General features: G+C 43.3%; 1 protein-coding gene across 2 annotated transcripts in view; it reads left to right on the top strand.

Annotated features, from left to right (window-relative positions):
- LOC146822136 (cGMP-dependent protein kinase 2-like) overlaps positions 1–23,219 on the top strand; it is a 256,757-nt gene that overhangs the window by 133,332 nt on the left and 100,206 nt on the right. For both annotated transcript variants that reach the window (XM_085613249.1, XM_085613248.1), the window contains exons 5-10: positions 1,601–1,714; positions 3,645–3,750; positions 9,035–9,098; positions 10,048–10,125; positions 13,277–13,365; positions 16,406–16,471. In XM_085613249.1, coding sequence (XP_085469375.1) covers positions 1,601–1,714; positions 3,645–3,750; positions 9,035–9,098; positions 10,048–10,125; positions 13,277–13,365; positions 16,406–16,471 — 517 coding nt within the window. The remainder of the gene's footprint in view (positions 1–1,600; positions 1,715–3,644; positions 3,751–9,034; positions 9,099–10,047; positions 10,126–13,276; positions 13,366–16,405; positions 16,472–23,219) is intronic.

Here is a 23,219-nt window from a genome sequence, read left to right as displayed (position 1 = left end):
TTCTTAACATGTTTCGGTAATGGTGGAAGAAAATCATGGGTCTGCGTAGCACCGCTAGTCGCAAAAAAGTCATAACTTAATCAATGTACAGATGAAGCCTACTCATGTAAATAAGTCATTGTATTGTAATTGCATTTATATAGCTCTTACTACCCCATACGAGGCGTCAAAGCGCTTTTTCTGCGAGTATCACGCTATTCCAGAACCTATAAAGGATTAGTATAGTGAAATATGAAAGTAGTTTGAGTGGTGAATCATGATTCTTGCCGCTGGTAAACATTTCCATTGGCACTTACTCCAAACATGCTAGTCAGCATTTTTTGGGATAAAGGTTTTTACTATTCAAAAAACAGTTCTCTGCAGATAGCAACCAGCATGAGTCAGTTAATTTGCCAACACTCCACACTCACAGTTCAAAGCTGGGGGCTGAACGCTGACTGCCTCATGGAGAAAACTGTTGAATAGCCTCACATCAAAGGTTTATGTTGTGGATGACTATTTAAAGTTCAGGATATGCCTACAGATTGAACTTTCCATTGCAGCCAATGGGAGCATGATTTCCACCATGTTGTTCCATCTCTCAGCTCCCATGGTTCTCTTGTCCTGATCAATACCTTTCTCCTGTAGTAGCCTTAGGAAGACTTGTGCTTTCCATTTTACAAGACACACATGGCATAACAGTTTTGATAATTTTACTTGGAGAGCATTATAAATAATTTGGCCGTTGATAAATTATAAAGATTGCATCATCGAAAAAGTAGATGAAATACATTTTGCATCATTTCCTTACAATGTAATAGGCAATATGAGTTTTCTCAGTTGTGTTGACTGGGTGCAAAAGTGTGTGTAGTATAATATAGAGTTACCTTCACTGTACATTTGTTGGGCGATATTTTTGTGTTTGATACTTGACATACAACCCCTCTTAGGTTCCACTCTTAGCAGTTCTCCTCGTCCCTTAGTAGCTGGTTTCAAGGGAAGATGGATACTGTGCATATAAGAAGCCCCCCTGCATTAGCAGTGTTGGGGCAAAGCCAGTAAGAGAAGCCAAAAAGGTTCTGGGCACACAAGGCGATAAATGAGTCAGCAGTCTTATGGCGAGAAAGAATCAGATGATGAGAACAGCACAGTGGTACTTACCTGCTTTCACTACTCCTGTATTTAAGCAGCACTATTAGCTGGCTCACTCTGAGCTCTGCATTGTTTCTGAAACCAGGCGCAATTGCTGTTTCCGCCCAATTTCAAATCATGCGATAAGTGGACATGGAACTCTGTATCTCCCAGTGCAAATTCTATCAGGCAAAAGGTGGGAGAAATTGTGGAGGGAAAACAGTGCTGAAAGTGGAAGACTGTAGTTGCATTGGCCTTTAAGACTGTTATTTACCATCCTGACTAGGTAACTTGTGATTGGTCACAGAAGAGTGGCCGGAATAATAGCGTTACTGCGTGGTAATGGCACTTCCCTGGTTTAATGTCTTCATTTGATTCAGGGATTTGATGGTGTCTGCTGTGCCCGCCTCACCCTCACTCCTGTCTCCACTCTGTAGTAGAAGGAAGGAGTTGTTCCTATTATATATTTCCTTTGGTTCTTGTTTTTCAGAAGGGGAGCTGCTGGTGACCCAGTGTGGTCGCCATCTACGTACGCTGTCAACGGGGTCAGTGTTTGGGGAACTAGCCATACTGTACGACTGCAAGAGGACCTCTACAGTCAAAGGTAAGGGGTAGTCATCGTCACTGAAGGTTGATGATGGTCATGCTGCACACTAATCAATCAATCAATCCATCAAACCGGTTTTATACAGCGCTGCTAATCACCTGCAAGGCTATCCAGGCGCTGAGAGCCAAGCTGCTCGAGTCGGATCAGTCGAACAACCAGGTCTTGAGTCCCTTTCTGAATTCCCGACGATAGGGTGAGGTTGGAGGTGCGTGGGGAGGCTGTTCCAGGACTTCACGGTGAGGTAGGAGAAGGAGTATCCTCCACGGTTGCTTCGGCGATGTGAGCTGCTTTTTTCCACTATACCACTAACCCTCCAATAAGGAAGGAGGTGTCTATGAGGCAGTCACCATTAAAGAAGCCCTCAAGTGTAGGAAAGTTTTAGTTTTCTTATCCCTCTCCTCTCCATGCCACATGAATGGGTCTTTTCAACTGAGGCATTTCCATCATAAATGTTGAGAGATCAAATGGGCAAAATCGATCTCACAGCAATGCTCAGGTTGCTTTTTTAAATTACTTCCACAATTCCAAGTGCTTCTAGGTATCCGGGACAGATTCACCAAGTTTTTTCCTTGAATAATACACACGTTATTTCGACTTAAGCAAGGACTGTGATGTAGCTACTCAGAGAAAGAGGTGTGCCAGTCACGCTCAGAATTCGAGATGTTATTCACACCAAGACAGGACTAAGATATCGCTACTCATTGAAACATCCTAGTGATTGCGGCCAATCAGGGACTAGGTTGCATTGCCATGGTATGTAAGATTGATGGCTGATGGCTCAAACTCTCTGAAGATATTTTTTAAAGGTTTGACAGAAGAGCTAATCGTGAAGTTGACAAAGAATTAAAAAAGCGTAGAACAGTGGGTTGTGTGTGGCAGCGGTGCCTTTGCTGCTGCTGTACCGGGGTGGGTGGGACTGCGGCTTACCCTGCTATGGCAGGGTTCCGCTTCTCCACCTTTACCCGGTCCCAGAACGTTGCCAAGACACAGCATCTCCTTTCTCACATCCTGAAGTCCACCCACAGATTGTGAGACACTTCCGGGTCTTAGAATGGAAAGGAGGGCGGCCAGCAAACAAATCCCTGAAACGCGATGCACCAAACTAAGCTGCATTGGCATATTCAGGGAACTGTGTCCTTCTATGCAAAGTATAGAATTAATAAAATTTATCTGACTCAGGAAACTTTACTAAAAAGTCTTCCGCTGCGATTTGTCATATCATGTTGATATGCCATTCTATGCCATTCTATGCCATGTCATGCCACTTAAGAGAGCTTGTGTGATGAAAACAATTTTAATAGGGGTTCATTGCATTTCGAGACACAGCCCTCTTATTTTAATATATCCAACAATTGGATTTCAAGAAAAAAACTTCTAAGAAGGTAATTGTATTTTTAATTTGTGGTAAAGGTTAGACAACACGTGTTTCGCATGGACTCACAATTTTTCTAGGTGCTTTCTCAAGGCGTTGTATAGCCAGGATAAGATACTGCATGCGTAGTACTCCGGTTAAGTAACCTGAGTTTAAGTAACCTGGTGGTCTTGGGTAATACCAGTAGAATCCATGTATATTTAGATGCCGGGTGGTTTTCATCTAGCCTAGTCCATTGCTTCTAACTGCCTGCCATTAAAGATCACGATACACCCTACAGTGGAATTAATATTGTCCGCATATTGCATAGAAACTCATATTATACTGATTATCATATGCAAGAATTGAATTTTAAAAGCATTGCCTGTCACTTTATTGTCTATCGTTCCAGTGAGTCAACAGTTGTACTCCTATTCGCCTTAGGTATGCGAAAGCTGCAGCAAAACTGGTGATTTCCAGTGCAATGTTTCTTGCAATTCGATTCCATAATCCGCTCTTGTGTTAAAGCCTTGCACTTCAGATGCACAGATTACTCTTGTCCTCTCTCTTGGTCAGCAATAGGTCACGTGAAGCTCTGGGAGATCCACCGACAAACCTTCCGGACCATCTTGGCCAACAACTCCAGGCAGAAGCGGCAGGACACCCTGAGGCTCCTGAAAGAGTGAGTTTTTTCTGAATCTGTAAAAGAGGGAGAGTTATTTAATGCAAAACACTCTGGCCCACAGTACCGGACCACAGGTCTATATTGAGCTGAATGTCTCGATAACCATCGCCACCAGGTCTGTATCGAAATGAATGTCTCAGTAACCATCGACACCAGGTCTGTATCGAAATGAATGTCTCGGTAACCATCGCCACCAGGTCTGTACCGAAATGAATGTCTCAGTAACCATCGACACTAGGTCTGTATCGAAATGAATGTCTCGGTAACCATCGCCACCAGGTCTGTATCGAAATGAATGTCTCGGTAACCATCGCCACCAGGTCTGTATAAAACTGAATGTCTCAGTAACCATCGCCACCAGGATTATATCGAACTGAATGTCTCGGTAACCATCGCCACCAGGTCTGTATCGAACTGAATGTCTCAGTAACCATCGTGAATCTTGATACACACATTCGAAACCCACACGAGGTGCCAAAAGGGCATTCCTTCCTCCTTCAATGTGCAGTGTACCGCATCTGTGGGTGACAAGTGCTGCTTGTTACAGACAGCCAGTGGCAGAGAGTAATCAGCCAGAAAGTGTAAGCGGTCAATTTCTGAAAATGGCTGCTTTGCATGTGCAGTCTGTTAACAGTAGGAGGGGCCGACAGAGGTTCCATGGGTTACTGCATGCAAACACAAATCTCAACGCTGTGACCGAGGGCTCTTGTGCCATTCATGCTTCCAGCATTGAGGTGCACAGCGGTTACAGCTTATTGATGTTAATCAGGCTGATGGTATGCGCCCCACTGCAGCTACCTCTTTGCATGGTAGGGATTGGTGAATCCTTTGTTGTACAGAGACTGAGGCTGTTCACAGTGCAAGGCAAACCATTGTGTAGCATCCTCCCCAGGCCAAGAGCATGCAAATCAATATGCCTCACACTGAACTCTGGATTGTATGTCTTTATTCCTCGGCATACAATCACACATTGCCCTCTCAATACCTCATAACCATTAATATCCACACCTGAACACCCCTCGGCAAGGTACGTAATTCCTGTTAAGTCCGCCCAGAACTGCAAGAGTCCTAGCGCACAATCTCACAACACTACATCTCCCCCCTTGTTAAATGAAAAGTACAAACACTAGTCACATAATATCACTTCATTAAGGCATCGAGGCGCTTGTCTGCCATATCGACTGGTACGAGATGATTGAAATACACTCTGATTGCGCACCGAAGGCTCGGGTTCTGATTCTTGAACTGAACTGTCCGTCGGGGTTGCCTCAGTCATGATTGCAGGAGCTGATGACTGTCGAGGTAGATGTTTAAAGTGTGACGAGTCCCTTGTGATGTACTTTCCAGGACGATGCACGGTCACCATATGTCCTTTGCATGTTATAACCCTCAGAGAATTGACAGCAATCGGAGTGTCTGTTTGCCTCTTTCGTTTTTGCTTGCCCAAGATCCGGTCATCTTCACTGAAGGCTGTTTCCTCAGCTCGTCGATAACGATCAACATATGTGTTCATCTGACACTTCTGAGAAGTGTCCGTGACACGAATCTTATCAGCATTCAAGGATCGATCTACCTTCCACTGCGACAATTTGTTTCTGAAAGCTCTCCCAACTAGCAAGGTGGCGGGCCTTTCACCAGTTGTGGAGTGAGGAGCTCAAAAATAAGCATGAAAGGCTTGACTTGGTCGAGATTCTGGCCACATCTCGCTTGAACTATTGCAATGTCTTGCACTTTGGGCTCCCACAAGCTCTTCTTTCAGACATCATCAGACAGTTCAGAGCTCAGTGCTCTGCCGCTCGCCTCTGAACCTCCCAAAACGGGTTTGCATTAGGGCACATCTTGCTCAGTTAAACTGGCTTTAGGTGGCAAAAACAATTCAGGTAAAGCCCATTTGTTTTGCTTATAGGATACTATCTAAAACTGACCCCAAGTACCTTCACCCCTTGCTCAGTCATGTAAGCCTTCAAGAACTCTTACTCCTTCTTAGTGGTAGTACCCCATGTAGGCAGGGTCATACAGTGAGGCTAGTCCTCCCGATATCCTAAGACCAAACTATGAAATTTCTTGCCCACTAGACTGTGTATCAAAACCAGGCTTTATTCGATTTTAGGAATTAAAATCATAAAAGCAGACATATTAATAGAAACAACAATTAAAAATCAAAATATAGATTACATATAAAATACGTCGTTACGCATCAAGTGGAAATATGTTCAAGGTAATAAAAATAAATTCATAAAATGCCTGTAAGCCATAAAAAATTTCTTAGGCAAATGGTGTCGCCCTGACTAGTTCCAACCTGTAACGGATTTAACAGTTTAGTTATTTAAACATTTTCTGACTCGTAGCTCACCCTTTAAAAAACCCATCACTGAACCAGTACAGTAACAATTTTCCAGCTTCTGTAAGTACACAAGGGCTGGGCGGCATTGCCTCCATCCACCTTGTTTTAAGAAAGGAATCAACCATCTGCGCCTTTCGTTAACATAAAATTTACAGAAGAAAATTACATGTAATGTGGATTGCGGTGAAATATTATCACATGGGCAGCAGCAAAGTTCCCTCGACCAGTCATTAATATTAGGGTGGGTGATAAGGCGATGAAAAAACCCAAATCTAAATCTGGATAACAGGTATCTGTCATAGACTGTGTAAATGAGGAACTTGTTCAGGAGACTTCTTAAGACCCCTCTTGTCTAGGATATCCAGTTATCCTCCTAAAATCTGATCCTAGCGCTAGGACACTACCTCGGTAGCAGCTATGCACTTTAGAAATGTAATACCTAGAGGCAGTGTGGTCAAATGAGATTTGTATGAGAATGTGAATTTCTCTATTTTAGAGCTCACTAGAAACAAGTGGTAAAAAGTCCTGAATGATTAAAATGTCAACAAAGCTAATTACAATACCTAATGCATCCAAGTACATAATGAAGATTGAAACATTTTAATTTATTTATATGACCTCTTTTGTGAGGTTGCACCAAACTCAATAACATTTGACTGCTTTGCAACAAATCCCACAAATATTATACGTATTTAATTTCTTGGAAAGGACTTTCGCCCCAACAGTGATACCATCACATGATAAGAAATGGAGAGACATAAAATTCGGTGAGCAGCAAAGGATACATGTCATCAGTTTCAGTGATTTCAGGAAGGTCCAGCGCCTTAACAGCAAGTTATTAGGTACTGGCAGCACGACACGCGAGATGAAGTCTTATACATTATAAATGCTGGATGATGTAGTGTTAGGCTGAGTCTTATGCATCTCAAAGTCTCTTCTCCACCGTGAGGATGTTCTAAAGTAGCCTTGGGTTGACTGTTTGTGCCTTGGATGGAGCCTCCTGGGTAGATGCAGATGTGACCTTCTCTACATCTTTTAGGCCGTCTGTTGCAGTCTCAGATTAAGTTTTGTGCATATCTTCTTGTTTGACCACTGTAGCATAAGATGAGGTCTTGTATACATTTCATTTGGTTATTTAGCCTCTGATGGAGCCCTGCATACACCTTGTGTGTTGGCAGTTGTAGCCTCGGATGTACTTTTGTGTGCATTGGAATCGTGTGAACACCTTCTGGGATGGGAACTGTTGGGTGTTGGAGGATCAGAGGGATTCTTCTACCTCATTATGGTTAGATGGAGTAGTTTCTGGTAGAGTGCCATGTACCTCGTGAGGGTTGGATATTGAATATATTGTGCATCTTGAATCTTGTGTATTTCAGCCTTAAATGTAGGCCCTAATTTATATATTGGCCGAGAGGGAACTCCATCACAACAGCAACGGTGTTCCCTCCCAGCCAACATAGTGATACGCCTTCCTGATTTAGATGTGGGTAATTTTGGTTATGACGATGACTACACTGTCACTGCTGTAGCCAAACGTCTCCGACGGCCCTACGGAGTAAGGACCGTCAGAGATCTGGCGATATATCCACCCGCCCAATTAGGATTGGCAGACATATAGCATCTCTTTATCCTGTCTGTCACAGCCAGGCAAACTCTAGTGGTAAGGGACCTTAAAAAATAAATAATGCCCCCCTTCGCTATGGGAGATGACTCCCATGGCAAGGGAGGCATTATCTTTTTTTATTTTCAAAAAGAAAATCCTGTTATTGGATTTTGTTTTTGAAAATAAAAAGAGAAAACTACTTGGTACAGGGCTGGGCTCCATCAATTTGACGGACCCATGCACCAAACAGAGAAATGCATTGAGAGGAACCGGCATATTTATAGATTATCTCCAGCTTGGCAGTCATTCATAAATGTGGTGGGCAGTCCATCCACAAGGGCGATGGAGTAATGTACTCCGTCGCTTTGGCGAAACAACTCATCGCCTGCAAGGAATTAAATTGGCCCATAGTCTTTTTGCATCTTCTGTGTAGGATGGTGTAGCATTAAGTTGAGTATTTTTCATCGGTCTAGCAAATTCAGATACTAAGGGCCCGATTGAGAGTTTGTCGTATAGGTTACTCCATCACAAAGGTGACAAATATCTTGTACGCCTTATTACTAGTGCTTCATATCCTAAAGTACTTGTACTAATGTGGATAGGATATCTGTCATGTTTGAGACAGGCTAACTTGTCCACCAAACTCTAATTCAGGCCCTCTAGGCCTATTTCAAAAGTTGTGTTGCTATACGTTTCCTTAATAATGGTATGAATTCATTTACTTGGACGTTGATGGAGTAAGGAGCAGTTCCATAGAGAAAGGCCATATATGTGACAACCAATCAGTATCTTCTGATGCCTGGGGATCATTATTCAGATCAATGGGACTCTACTTGAGAGTCAAATGTTTCTTACATGAATTGTCTTGATGCCTCTTCTAATGGACACAGTCTAAGCACTATATATGAATAACGCAGTGGGTGTCGGAGCAGGTGAAGGAGCCTCGGGTTTGTAAGATGTGGCTGTGTGAACTTTACTGTTGAATCTTGAATATGGGGCGATCTTAGAGGTCAGACTTACAGACGCCTACATACTGTACGTTGGAATTACTGACACAGGAAAATGCAAAAAGTTTAGACCAAAGACAACAGATTACTGAAGTCAATATTACAATGAGGAACTCATGGAGATGATGTTTAATTAAAATATGAAGATTTTAGGTTTTTAGACATTACATGGTAGTAGAACTGGTAACCAGCAAAAGTATGAATTTCATTTGGAAGAGACTTCGATATACATGGGTGGACAAGCCTCTTTTAGAAGAATTAAGCAGACGCTTGCTTTGGTGTAAAACTAGTTTTCTAGATTTTTTTAACCTTAGCTTTGCTTTCCAGAACGCAGACTCTCAAGCAGATGTCAGACACACAGCTTTCAAGAATCATCGACTCTATGGAGGAGGTATGGATCTGCTGGGGGAGGGTATCCTTCTAGAGGTCAGTTCTGTGCTGATCCACCTCTCTCTCTCGCCCACTGTCACCTTGGTCAATGGTCTTCTTTGGATCCTTGGATCTGAATTTAATCAATTCATTTTCTAGTGTCTGCTAAACATCCTCCTGTTTACGCCTAAGCTGGTTAGTATTGTTCTGCCAAGAATGCAGTACACTGTGTCAAGAGGCCACTGGTTGGTTGCAGTGTGCCTTACAAATACTAAATATCACAACACAACTCAGTAAAATATAACACAACAAAAAAGAAAACTCAATATATCATCAAACAGCGTCTTTACCATACCTATTGTTATCACAATATTACAAATTTTCTAGCATTGCAAATAAGAACTATTACACAGCTACCAGTATAGTAGTGTCATTTCATCATAACCATATAGGTCTTGGACCAAAGCTTTTCCAAAGTAGAAGAGCTTTGAAAGGGTGACTAGGATATCCCTATTAACTAACCTTTAAAAAAACAGGCCCAAGCAAACATTTTCGCCAAAAATATTGGCTCCAAAAGGTTTGTTGTATTACCTAGCATCATTAGTCTTCTGCTGAAAAAAGTCATGCCTATTAAAAAACTGTTCTCTGAGCCAAAAATGTTTAGAACCGGAGGAGAGAAGTAGTGTCAATCTGATTACTCAGGTTCTTGCTGGTTTCCTCCAGAGATGGAAAGGTCAGAGAAGCAGAACTGGTATCACTTCTGCCAGGTTAAAGGACTAGAGAGATGACTCATTGGAAGCTTTGAGACCCAGGGATTACTGGGAAGGACACAGGGGCCTATATATTCCCAGAATAGTGTATCACCTATAAAGTCATATTGTAAATAATAACTATTTACTATGAGCACACCAACATTGGGTTTTCTCTTTCTGCTTCAATAATAGAAGTGTTTGCTTTTCTATCCCATACAGTGCAAGTTCCTTCCAGGTGACCTCATAGCAAGCGACACCGGCAAGGGAACAGACTTTTACATCATCCTGAGAGGCGAGGTGGGTGTTACATCTGCCAGGGACATGAGAGGCTTATGTGAAGTACATGGATCATGATGTGGATATATGTGGGTGCACATGTGTAGGACCAATTTGATGAATGTGGGCTGTCGGTGTAAAGGACATTGGGTGCTGATGTGAAGGACAGGATGTGGTTGTCAGTGTGAAGTAGATGAGGGAGCGCTAAATAATGGGAATAAGGATTGGGATGCGAAGGACATGAGTTGTATTTGTGAAGGGAATCAACTACTGGTGTGGCTGACATGGAGAAGAAGCAAGCCATAATGTGGAAGACATATGGCTCCTGTGTGAAAGCCATGAAGGCTTTGGCCGGAAGGAAATCTGGTCCTGGGTAAAAGCTATGTTGTTGCTGGGGTGGAGAGGTTGTGTTCTGCTTACAGAAAGGGCAAATAGTGTTCTAGTGTGAAAGGCGTGGAGGTGCTAGTGAGAACATTTTGGGGGTGTTGGTGCTAAGACACAGAGTACTTATGTGGAAAGTATGATGGTACGTTCGTGAAGCAAAACATATAGATTCCATTCACACCTGAGTCGATTCAGGCCACACAACCAAATGATGCAAAACACAACTCCTCAGTCTTGTCAAAAACAGAAATAGTTTGTTTAACCTTTATTCAAAATAAGAAAATGTGTGTTGCATTCTGTGCTCTTCAGATATGAAATAGCCATTCATCAAAGAGTACTATTTTAAATGTCTTGTTTACATTCTAGACTCTAGTGCTTGTGCCCAAAGAAAAATATTGCTTGAATTAAAAGGAATGATAACAATTACAATTTCTTTGAAGATATGCTAAACCCAATGAGAACATCATACTTAGAAAATGTACAAGATGTTGACAGAGGATGTTTGTTTATGAAGTACAAACCTATGCATTTCAGGAAACCCTTTTTTTCTTCAGGAAATCTCACAATCAATTTTGAAAATGTCAGTGGACTTAATGCCTCAGTTTGTATTTTTCTTCCAAAACACCACTACCAAGCTGCGGCATTGATCTTTTCATTAAATTGAGACACCCAGAAGTATCGAAAACATTCCTATCCTTTTGAAGATTATAAATGTTCATTATCCTTGTTTGTAAAAAGGAAAATCAAAACTTGCTATCTGAGCAAAGAATATAAACTACTTCGTACTCCAGACAGCAATGGCTGGAAATAGCTAATGTTGATGAGCCTATAACAAATCTGATTTTTTTTGCAAAAATGCAAAAGACAATTCACAAACAATAAAATAAAATAAATTAACTCATAAAACAAACCAAACTAAAAATTTGTTATATCACAATCAGGAGATTAGTGGTTAAGTACAAAGAGTTAATCAATACAGTCTTCATAAGAACAGTATTGTGAATGTTTTGAAAAATCATTTACTTCCAAAATTATCCAGATCATCTAAAACATTTTTGTCTTAAATTAAAATAACCAACATAAACAAATAATAAGTGTATGCAATATTGCCTTATAAATGTAGCAGGTTGCATACTCTCAGTGGTAAGGTAATGACATAAAAAAATAGTTCCAGATATTTATTGTTACACACTTAATAGCACTGCATTTACTCTGGCGTGAGTTAGAATCCAATGCCCCCCTTCTTCTGATGCTCTTGTCTTTACTCAAAGAGTTACAACATCTTCTGTTTCACTCAACACATCTCTGCCCTGGCAAAAGTAACTTCCCCTAAATACCTTTAACACCTCTCATATTCCCCCATTACTGTCATATAACCAGTCTCTGAACCCACACATATCATTCCAAGTTCTTGTTGTTTGATCTAACTTTCTACTACAGACTTTTTACCGTGAACACATACATATATACATTTTTCCATGTTTTGACTCTTCCCTATCACTCAATACATTCCACTTTCTTTCTCCTGTTTTCTTTAATCCATGCTCACATGTGTTGATCCCCTTAACTCTCCAGATATGCTAGCGGGTGCTTTTTTCTCTCTTTGCTTACGTGTCACATCCTGTCTGGCAGAGTACCTCTCCAGGTTCACACATCTTTTCTCAATATGGTACCTTTGGTGACACTAGCTGTCTTTTTCTGAGTACACAATCAAAGTCAGATAGAACAACAATGGGCATTTTATTTAAATATAATGTTGAGAACATAACAAAGCAAACTTGGCATACTTTCTGTTTTTTCTTCTATTGTGTTTACAGCCTTGAGAAAGCCATTTGTGGCGAAACACGTTTTGGCTGCCTACTTCTCACTCGACTGAGTATTATGATATTGGATTCTAACTTGTGCCACAATAAATGCAACCTTAGTTCCATAGTGAATATCCTAACTTATTAATGTAATTGCCTTAACAACAAGAATATGCTACCTGCTACCTTTACAGAAGTTCTCACCTCCTTCTTCTATAGGTTTCATCACCTGCCTTTGTGACGTGTCGGCAGCAGGTCACTGCACGCTTAGCACCATCAACCTGACACAATTTGGAACTGATCTTAAGAGGTGTAATACTGTTTCCATGATCGCTGACTTTTCGTAACAGCCATATTCAGTATTGAAGTCAAAGAATAAGAATCGAAATTACACAATTACATTAATATTAATACCTTATATTTTAGTTTTGTTTACAGTTCAATATATCTACACATACGCTCAGAAAGAATGTTGAAAGTTTGAACAAGTTTTGTAATAAATGATATTGGTACCAATGTTCATAGAGAAGGTGGTATTGAAAAAATCTACTAATTGCCCAAAGATTTTCTCTCCAAGGATATTTTTTTTTACTCAGGTCTGCCTGACCGAGACAGGTAACCCGAAGCAACACTCTTCCTTTAATATGTTTATATTTACCTCTAGTCCTCCAATATACCTACCTCCAGTCCTACAATGGTATTTTCTAACAGGCACTCAAGATTGCATCCTATTATAACTAGAAAGCCCAACTCCATTACTCAGTGGCTGAAACTACTGAGTTTGCTTTACTTTTTGTTTCTCTTCTATTGACTAAAATCAATAAAGACCTCCTAGACGTAAAAGGGTTTCGTAAATCACGTTTTTGTTGTATTGTCGCTCTTCTGATGGGCCATACCATGTCGATGCCTTCTTGCCACCTAACAAGTCCTCGATCGTGTGCATGTGGATTGGACCTTTCTTATACAAGCTTTGTTCCCCGCAGGTTCAGGTCACGCAGCGGATGAGCGGGAAGGATGATGTCATTGGGATCATGCAAACTGGGGAGTACTTTGGAGAGCTCTCTCCGCTCCGGTGAGTGAAGAGTGTTTGGCTCTGACACTAGGATATGTCCGGCCTCATGGTAGAAGAAAGGCGTAGATGTAAGGGAAGAAATAGCTTATGGTAGAGCAGGCAGGATGGTTGTTCATCTATCTGTAGGATATTAGAGGTGATGCTGGTGGAGCAAAACCAGCACCCAGCTGGACTTAAGGGCAGAGATATAAATCTTTGGGGCGGCAGACTTCGAAAAGGACCATGATTACCACTGTGACATCCTCAGTGACAGTGCAAAGATGGCAGCCATTTGTTTAATTGTGGCTTAATATGACAATGATTTGTGCATTTTATAGTTCATTTCTAGGTTTTCATATGGAATAGTACTGGTACAGAGAAATTGCCTGTAATGCTCTCAGTATGTACTGAAATCCCATGGCTGTCTAAATAGCTGAAGTCTCCAAGCTACTTGAGTTGCATGAAAGGGGGAATATGTTCACCTGTAAGAGGAAAAGTGCTCATTGGGTGAACTGCTGAAACATACCCAAGAAAGGTAACAGGTCCAAGGTAGCATCTTCCAAGAGCCCATGTCGTAGGATCTCCAACAGTTTGGCGGGGCAGGATGTGTTGTTTACAGTTTTCCATGTCTTGCATTGCACCCCTAACTCACTGTCACCCCTTTTCACCGTATGCAAGAAGGGGTGAGCTGATCGGTCTTCTCCCCAAAAGAAGAGGAGCCGGAGTCATAGAACAAATAAGGGTTCAAATGTGGAAAGGAGAAATAGGCGCCTGGCTCAATGTGCAAGTTCCTCCATGAGGTTATTGCACAACGTTATTATGCGCTAAATGCCCACAATGCAAAAGACATTAAAGCTCATTATTATGCATGTAAATGCAGCAGTTGATTGGCTGGAGCTGCACATGTGTACAAAAGGACCATGTCATTGGGCCTTCTTCTCCTGAATTAGTTTGTACTATTATGAGCATGAATTCTTCATACAGATGAACACAACATGATCCATACAGGTAAACACAACATGATCCATACAGGTGAACACAACATGAGCCATACAGGTGAACACAACATGAGCCATACAGGTGAACACAACATGATTCATATAGGTAAACACAACATGATCAATACAGGCAAATACATCATGATCCATACAGGTGAACACAACATGATCCATACAGGTGAACACAACATGATCCATACAGGTGAACACAACATGAGCCATACAGGTGAACACAACATGATCCATACAGGTGAACACAACATGATCCATACAGGTGAACACAACATGATTCATACAGGTGAACACAACATGATCCATACAGGTGAACACAACATGATCCATACAGGTGAACACAACATGATTCATACAGGTAAACACAATATGATAAATTCAGGCAAATACATCATGATCCATACAGGTGAACACAACATGTGACAAAGATACCTGGGGCATGTAAGCGAAGAAGAAAGCAGGGTGGCATTGTTGCAGCTTTTATATAGGTTTTCGAAGAAATGCTTAAATTCACTATTGATCTACAGTTGGATTTATGATTTGGACAATACTCTTGATATCTTCATAGGCAGATATGCTTTGGTGTTTGTAGTGGCAAAATCTCTGATTGGAGGGAGTTTGACAAGGGCAGAGACATACATTTACAGTTAGATTTGTGTTCTCTATAGTTATGTCTCTCTTAATTATTACCTTATTGCTTGCTACCACAAGGATGATGCCTGCTGCACTCTGAGATTGCCCAGGGGCACAAGTGAAATGGACTGATGAGTGTATAGATGCATGAAATGCACTCACAATCATCAGTTTTAGGGTTATTGATGTCTGCTTGTTTTCTGTAATTGATACAACCGGATATGTTTATTTTGATTGTTTGTTCGATTCTATGTTATTGAGTGGCAAGTTTTTTTTTGTTTTGAATTGCCATAGTTGTGATAATTATGGTCAGAATGACTCCTTACTACTGTTCTGTATCCATCATTATGTTATCAGTGTAAAGGCATCATGCACTGAAGCCCTGTTTCCATTAAATGTACGACTCAGGTTGGCATTGGAGCTGTTGCCCCCTTTGTGTGAATCAAAGTACATTCTACGGACCTGATTTCCTTGGTGGGTGTCTCCTCTACCTTCCTGGCCTTCCTCTTCCTCTGCCTCTTCTTCACATGCAGGGAGCACAGCTCGAACTTCCTGCCCCTTTAATTTTACCATCTTGCGAGGAAGCTTTGTCCGTGGGCTCTTTTGAGATAGTTTAGAAGGCAGGGGGCGGGCACACCATATAGCCTATCGGGGGTATAAGTGAAGTGTCAGTCAGTAGGTAATGAGGAGGGAAGGAGTGACACCATTTATACAGCGTGTGTCCCTGGGCCACCATACAGGCTGGTGAGGGATGACCTTGAATGAAGGTCATTGTTTTAGTGAGGGTTTGTGGTTTGAGTTTGGGCTGAGTGCAGAGAGTAGGGTATATTTGGGGTTGTTCTCTGGTCTTGGAGCTCATGAAGTGGGAACTGTAGCGGATATTGCTGGCGAGAGTTGCCAATCACAGATAGCCCAGTAAGGCATGAAGGTTGGGCCTTGGACTAAACTCCCTATAGCCAAGCTGTGCTTCCCTCAGTGTGCTTTGCAAATGTTGTATTTGTGGTGTTCTGGTCACGGAGTCCGGGACTGGGTCGTGTGGTTTGGTGGTCCACTCCTACGTGCTGGTCCAGCGTTGCACCATATGCCAGGCTGCATAGGGAGTCTGCTCAGGACATGGGTCCTTGCCTTGCCATGTCTTACCTCTAGCTGCTGCACAGAGTTTCTCTGAGATACTGATGGGACTCCGCGGGGTCTGTGTGAAGGATCTTGCATTGTACCTCACCGTGCACACATTACTTGGGTCTGTCATCGCAAGCCTTGATGAATCCATACCTTGACAGACTCTTCCCTCACCATCATGCCCATGATGGGAGCCGCCACCTTCTTCTGCACCGATGGTGTCCAAGCACCGGACGCCCTGGTACTGCCTGGACCGCGCTGACTCACACTTCTCATGCTGTCCTTTTCATTCCTTCCAGTGACATCCACAAGACGACGACATACAGGGCCATCGGAGAAGTGACCTGCATCACCATGACGAAAGAGTAAGTCTGCCGCTGCCGCCTGATGCTGCTTGGCTGAGCCAATGGCCTGCTCTGATAGAAGCTGGGGTACCACCTCCCTGGAGGACCTTCTAAAGAGGGGACTCATGTCAGACTTCGCCGCAGAGGCGCTGGGAGCAGGGCAGGTATCAAGAAATATATCTGTGATCAGAAGGGGTTGGCAAGGTCATTCACTTCAAGGCTGTCCATGTAAGTCTTTGTAAGCTATCAGTGCCTTTTGTTATGCACAAGATAAAGCACTTTATTGCTCTGGATTACTATTTTAAGATCCGGACCAATAACAGGCCGTGTTCAACCTCCCCAAGGCTGTGATGCAGCAGGCCGGGCATTCGGAACCATAGCTCCCAGAATGTGCTTTTTGGCCTCAAGGAGCTCCTGCAGCTGAGATCTGCTGTCTTTCATTTGCAGATGTTGGATACTACGTAGTTAAAACACACATAACCGCTTTAGTCTTTCTTTTGGTGAGACTCTGGAAACTCTTATTTCTGCGGTCGATATGGTGCCTTCATTGTGAACAGAGCTGTTGAACTTTTTGCATATTTATATAGCGCGAACTCGACCCGAAGGTATTGGAGCGCTTTACATAGCACCGTATTTACATTACACATTCAGGCACGGGGATATTAAGTGATTTGCCCAGAATCACAGGATGTGGACGCGACCCCGAGGCTCGAACCCTGGTTTCCAGCACCAAAGTCGGCAGTCTAGCCGACGGACCACACCCCCTCCCCTATTTGAGCACCAATGAGTCCCAGTTTCCACGTGCAGTAACCCGGGTGCCTGCTTCCGTTCTTGCAAACTGCACATATTAATACTACGGTAAACACTCTGATTTAGCCGCTCTTTTTTGACGATCTGATGCAGCTATCTTATGCTGTGGTACAGTGCAGTCGTGTCACAGCATAAGACTTTCGGGGGAGAGTGGGGGGCTGTTGTTTGGAGATATGATGCGGTTATGTTATGCTGTGGTACAGTGCAGTGGTGTAACAGCATGACACCTTCGGGGGAGAGTGGGGGGCGTTGTTGTTTGGAAATATGACGCGGTTATGTTATGCTGTGGTACAGTGCAGTGGTGTAACAGCATGAGTCCTTTGGGGGGGCTGTTGTTTGAAGATATGATGCAGCTATGTATGTTGTGGTACAATGCAGTGGTTCAACAGCATGAGACCTTCCTGGGGTTGTTGTTTGAAGATATGATGCAGTTATGTATGCTGTGATACAATGCAGTGGTTCAACAGCAGGAGACCTTCCTGAGGTTGTTGTTTGGAGATATGACACATTTATTTATACTGTTGTACAGTGCAGTGCAGTGGTGTAACAGCAGGAGACCTTCCTGGGGCTGTTGTTTGGAGATATGACACAGTTATTTATACTGTGGTACAGTGCAGTGCAGTGGTATAACAGCAGGAGACCTTCCTGGGGCTGTTGTTTGAAGATATGACGCAGTTATGTATACTGTGGTACAGTGCAGTGGTGTAACAGCAGGAGACCTTCCTGGGGCTGTTGTTTGAAGATATGACACAGTTATTTGTACTGTGGTACAGTGCAGTGCAGTGGTGTAACAGCAGGAGACCTTCCTGGGGCTGTTGCAGTTATTTATACTGTTGTACAGTGCAGTGCAGTGGTGTGGCAGCAGGAGACCTTCCTGGGGCTGTTGTTTGAAGATATGACACAGTTATTTATACTGTGGTACAGTGTAGTGCAGTGGTGTAACAGCAGGAGACCTTCCTGGGGCTGTTGTTTGAAGATATGACACAGTTATTTATACTGTGGTTCAGTGCAGTGCAGTGGTTCAACAGCATGAGACCTTTCTGGGGCTGTTGTTTGAAGATATGATGCAGTTATGTATACTGTGGTACAGTGCAGTGCAGTGGTGTAACAGCAGGAGACCTTCCTGGGGCTGTTGTTTGAAGATATGACGCAGTTATTTAGACTGTGGTTCAGTGCAGTGCAGTGGTTCAACAGCATGAGACCTTTCTGGGGCTGTTGTTTGAAGATATGATGCAGTTATGTATACTGTGGTACAGTGCAGTGCAGTGGTGTAACAGCAGGAGACCTTCCTGGAGCTGTTGTTTGAAGATATGACGCAGTTATTTATACTGTGGTACAGTGCAGTGGTGTAACAGCAGGAGACCTTCCTGGGGCTGTTGCAGTTATTTATACTGTTGTACAGTGCAGTGCAGTGGTGTAGCAGCAGGAGACCTTCCTGGGGCTGTTGTTTGAAGATATGACACAGTTATTTATACTGTGGTACAGTGCAGTGCAGTGGTGTAACAGCAGGAGACCTTCCTGGGGCTGTTGTTAGAAGATATGACGCAGTTATTTATACTGTGGTACAGTGCAGTGCAGTGGTTCAACAGCATGAGACCTTTCTGGGGCTGTTGTTTCAAGATATGACACAGTTATTTATACTGTGGTACAGTGCAGTGCAGTGGTGTAACAGCAGGAGACCTTCCTGGGGCTGTTGTTTGAAGATATGACGCAGTTATTTATACTGTGGTTCAGTGCAGTGCAGTGGTTCAACAGCATGAGACCTTTCTGGGGCTGTTGTTTGAAGATATGATGCAGTTATGTATACTGTGGTACAGTGCAGTGCAGTGGTGTAACAGCAGGAGACCTTCCTGGGGCTGTTGTTTGAAGATATGACGCAGTTATTTATACTGTGGTACAGTGCAGTGGTGTAACAGCAGGAGACCTTCCTGGGGCTGTTGCAGTTATTTATACTGTTGTACAGTGCAGTGCAGTGGTGTGGCAGCAGGAGACCTTCCTGGGGCTGTTGTTTGAAGATATGACACAGTTATTTATACTGTGGTACAGTGCAGTGCAGTGCAGTGGTTCAACAGCATGAGACCTTTCTGGGGCTGTTGTTTCAAGATATGACACAGTTATTTATACTGTGGTACAGTGCAGTGCAGTGGTGTAACAGCAGGAGACCTTCCTGGGGCTGTTGTTTGAAGATATGACGCAGTTATTTATACTGTGGTACAGTGCAGTGCAGTGGTTCAACAGCATGAGACCTTTCTGGGGCTGTTGTTTCAAGATATGACACAGTTATTTATACTGTGGTACAGTGCAGTGCAGTGGTGTAACAGCAGGAGACCTTCCTGGGGCTGTTGTTTGAAGATATGACGCAGTTATTTATACTGTGGTTCAGTGCAGTGCAGTGGTTCAACAGCATGAGACCTTTCTGGGGCTGTTGTTTGAAGATATGATGCAGTTATGTATGCTGTGATACAATGCAGTGGTTCAACAGCAGGAGACCTTCCTGAGGTTGTTGTTTGGAGATATGACACATTTATTTATACTGTGGTACAGTGCAGTGCAGTGGTGTAACAGCAGGAGACCTTCCTGGGGCTGTTGTTTGGAGATATGACACAGTTATTTATACTGTGGTACAGTGCAGTGCAGTGGTATAACAGCAGGAGACCTTCCTGGGGCTGTTGTTTGAAGATATGACGCAGTTATGTATACTGTGGTACAGTGCAGTGGTGTAACAGCAGGAGACCTTCCTGGGGCTGTTGTTTGAAGATATGACACAGTTATTTGTACTGTGGTACAGTGCAGTGCAGTGGTGTAACAGCAGGAGACCTTCCTGGGGCTGTTGCAGTTATTTATACTGTTGTACAGTGCAGTGCAGTGGTGTGGCAGCAGGAGACCTTCCTGGGGCTGTTGTTTGAAGATATGACACAGTTATTTATACTGTGGTTCAGTGCAGTGCAGTGGTTCAACAGCATGATACCTTTCTGCGGCTGTTGTTTGAAGATATGATGCAGTTATGTATACTGTGGTACAGTGCAGTGCAGTGGTGTAACAGCAGGAGACCTTCCTGGGGCTGTTGTTTGAAGATATGACGCAGTTATTTAGACTGTGGTTCAGTGCAGTGCAGTGGTTCAACAGCATGAGACCTTTCTGGGGCTGTTGTTTGAAGATATGATGCAGTTATGTATACTGTGGTACAGTGCAGTGCAGTGGTGTAACAGCAGGAGACCTTCCTGGGGCTGTTGTTTGAAGATATGACGCAGTTATTTATACTGTGGTACAGTGCAGTGGTGTAACAGCAGGAGACCTTCCTGGGGCTGTTGCAGTTATTTATACTGTTGTACAGTGCAGTGCAGTGGTGTAGCAGCAGGAGACCTTCCTGGGGCTGTTGTTTGAAGATATGACACAGTTATTTATACTGTGGTACAGTGCAGTGCAGTGGTGTAACAGCAGGAGACCTTCCTGGGGCTGTTGTTAGAAGATATGACGCAGTTATTTATACTGTGGTACAGTGCAGTGCAGTGGTTCAACAGCATGAGACCTTTCTGGGGCTGTTGTTTCAAGATATGACACAGTTATTTATACTGTGGTACAGTGCAGTGCAGTGGTGTAACAGCAGGAGACCTTCCTGGGGCTGTTGTTTGAAGATATGACACAGTTATTTATACTGTGGTTCAGTGCAGTGCAGTGGTTCAACAGCATGAGACCTTTCTGGGGCTGTTGTTTGAAGATATGATGCAGTTATGTATACTGTGGTACAGTGCAGTGCAGTGGTGTAACAGCAGGAGACCTTCCTGGGGCTGTTGTTTGAAGATATGACGCAGTTATTTATACTGTGGTACAGTGCAGTGGTGTAACAGCAGGAGACCTTCCTGGGGCTGTTGCAGTTATTTATACTGTTGTACAGTGCAGTGCAGTGGTGTGGCAGCAGGAGACCTTCCTGGGGCTGTTGTTTGAAGATATGACACAGTTATTTATACTGTGGTACAGTGCAGTGCAGTGCAGTGCAGTGGTTCAACAGCATGAGACCTTTCTGGGGCTGTTGTTTCAAGATATGACACAGTTATTTATACTGTGGTACAGTGCAGTGCAGTGGTGTAACAGCAGGAGACCTTCCTGGGGCTGTTGTTTGAAGATATGACGCAGTTATTTATACTGTGGTACAGTGCAGTGCAGTGGTTCAACAGCATGAGACCTTTCTGGGGCTGTTGTTTCAAGATATGACACAGTTATTTATACTGTGGTACAGTGCAGTGCAGTGGTGTAACAGCAGGAGACCTTCCTGGGGCTGTTGTTTGAAGATATGACGCAGTCATTTATACTGTGGTTCAGTGCAGTGCAGTGGTTCAACAGCATGAGACCTTTCTGGGGCTGTTGTTTGAAGATATGATGCAGTTATGTATACTGTGGTACAGTGCAGTGCAGTGGTGTAACAGCAGGAGACCTTCCTGGGGCTGTTGTTTGAAGATATGACGCAGTTATTTATACTGTGGTACAGTGCAGTGGTGTAACAGCAGGAGACCTTCCTGGGGCTGTTGCAGTTATTTATACTGTTGTACAGTGCAGTGCAGTGGTGTGGCAGCAGGAGACCTTCCTGGGGCTGTTGTTTGAAGATATGACACAGTTATTTATACTGTGGTACAGTGCAGTGCAGTGCAGTGGTGTAACAGCAGGAGACCTTCCTGGGGCTGTTGTTAGAAGATATGACGCAGTTATTTATACTGTGGTACAGTGCAGCGCAGTGGTTCAACAGCATGAGACCTTTCTGGGGCTGTTGTTTGAAGATATGATGCAGTTATGTATACTGTGGTACAGTGCAGTGCAGTGGTGTAACAGCAGGAGACCTTCCTGGGGCTGTTGTTTGAAGATATGACGCAGTTATTTATACTGTGGTACAGTGCAGTGGTGTAACAGCAGGAGACCTTCCTGGGGCTGTTGCAGTTATTTATACTGTTGTACAGTGCAGTGCAGTGGTGTAGCAGCAGGAGACCTTCCTGGGGCTGTTGTTTGAAGATATGACACAGTTATTTATACTGTGGTACAGTGCAGTGCAGTGCAGTGGTGTAACAGCAGGAGACCTTCCTTGGGCTGTTGTTAGAAGATATGACACAGTTATTTATACTGTGGTACAGTGCAGTGCAGTGGTTCAACAGCATGAGACCTTTCTGGGGCTGTTGTTTGAAGATATGACGCAGTTATTTATACTGTGGTACAGTGCAGTGCAGTGGTGTAACAGCAGGAGACCTTCCTGGGGCTGTTGTTTGAAGATATGACGCAGTTATTTATTCTGTGGTTCAGTGCAGTGCAGTGGTTCAACAGCATGAGACCGTTCTGGGGCTGTTGTTTGAAGATATGATGCAGTTATGTATACTGTGGTACAGTGCAGTGCAGTGGTTCAACAGCATGAGACCTTTCTGGGGCTGTTGTTTCAAGATATGACAAAGTTATTTATACTGTGGTACAGTGCAGTGCAGTGGTGTAACAGCAGGAGACCTTCCTGGGGCTGTTGTTTGAAGATATGACGCAGTTATTTATACTGTGGTTCAGTGCAGTGCAGTGGTTCAACAGCATGAGACCTTTCTGGGGCTGTTGTTTGAAGATATGACGCAGTTATGTATACTGTGGTACAGTGCAGTGCAGTGGTGTAACAGCAGGAGACCTTCCTGGGGCTGTTGTTTGAAGATATGACGCAGTTATTTATACTGTGGTACAGTGCAGTGGTGTAACAGCAGGAGACCTTCCTGGGGCTGTTGCAGTTATTTATACTGTTGTACAGTGCAGTGCAGTGGTGTAGCAGCAGGAGACCTTCCTGGGGCTGTTGTTTGAAGATATGACACAGTTATTTATACTGTGGTACAGTGCAGTGCAGTGCAGTGGTGTAACAGCAGGAGACCTTCCTTGGGCTGTTGTTAGAAGATATGACACAGTTATTTATACTGTGGTACAGTGCAGTGCAGTGGTTCAACAGCAT

Source organism: Triturus cristatus, chromosome 6, assembly GCF_964204655.1.
Source record: "Triturus cristatus chromosome 6, aTriCri1.1, whole genome shotgun sequence".
Taxonomy (NCBI): Eukaryota; Metazoa; Chordata; class Amphibia; order Caudata; family Salamandridae; genus Triturus; species Triturus cristatus.
The sequence above is the reverse complement of the archived record's forward strand: the minus strand, read 5'-3'. Positions and strand labels throughout refer to the sequence as shown.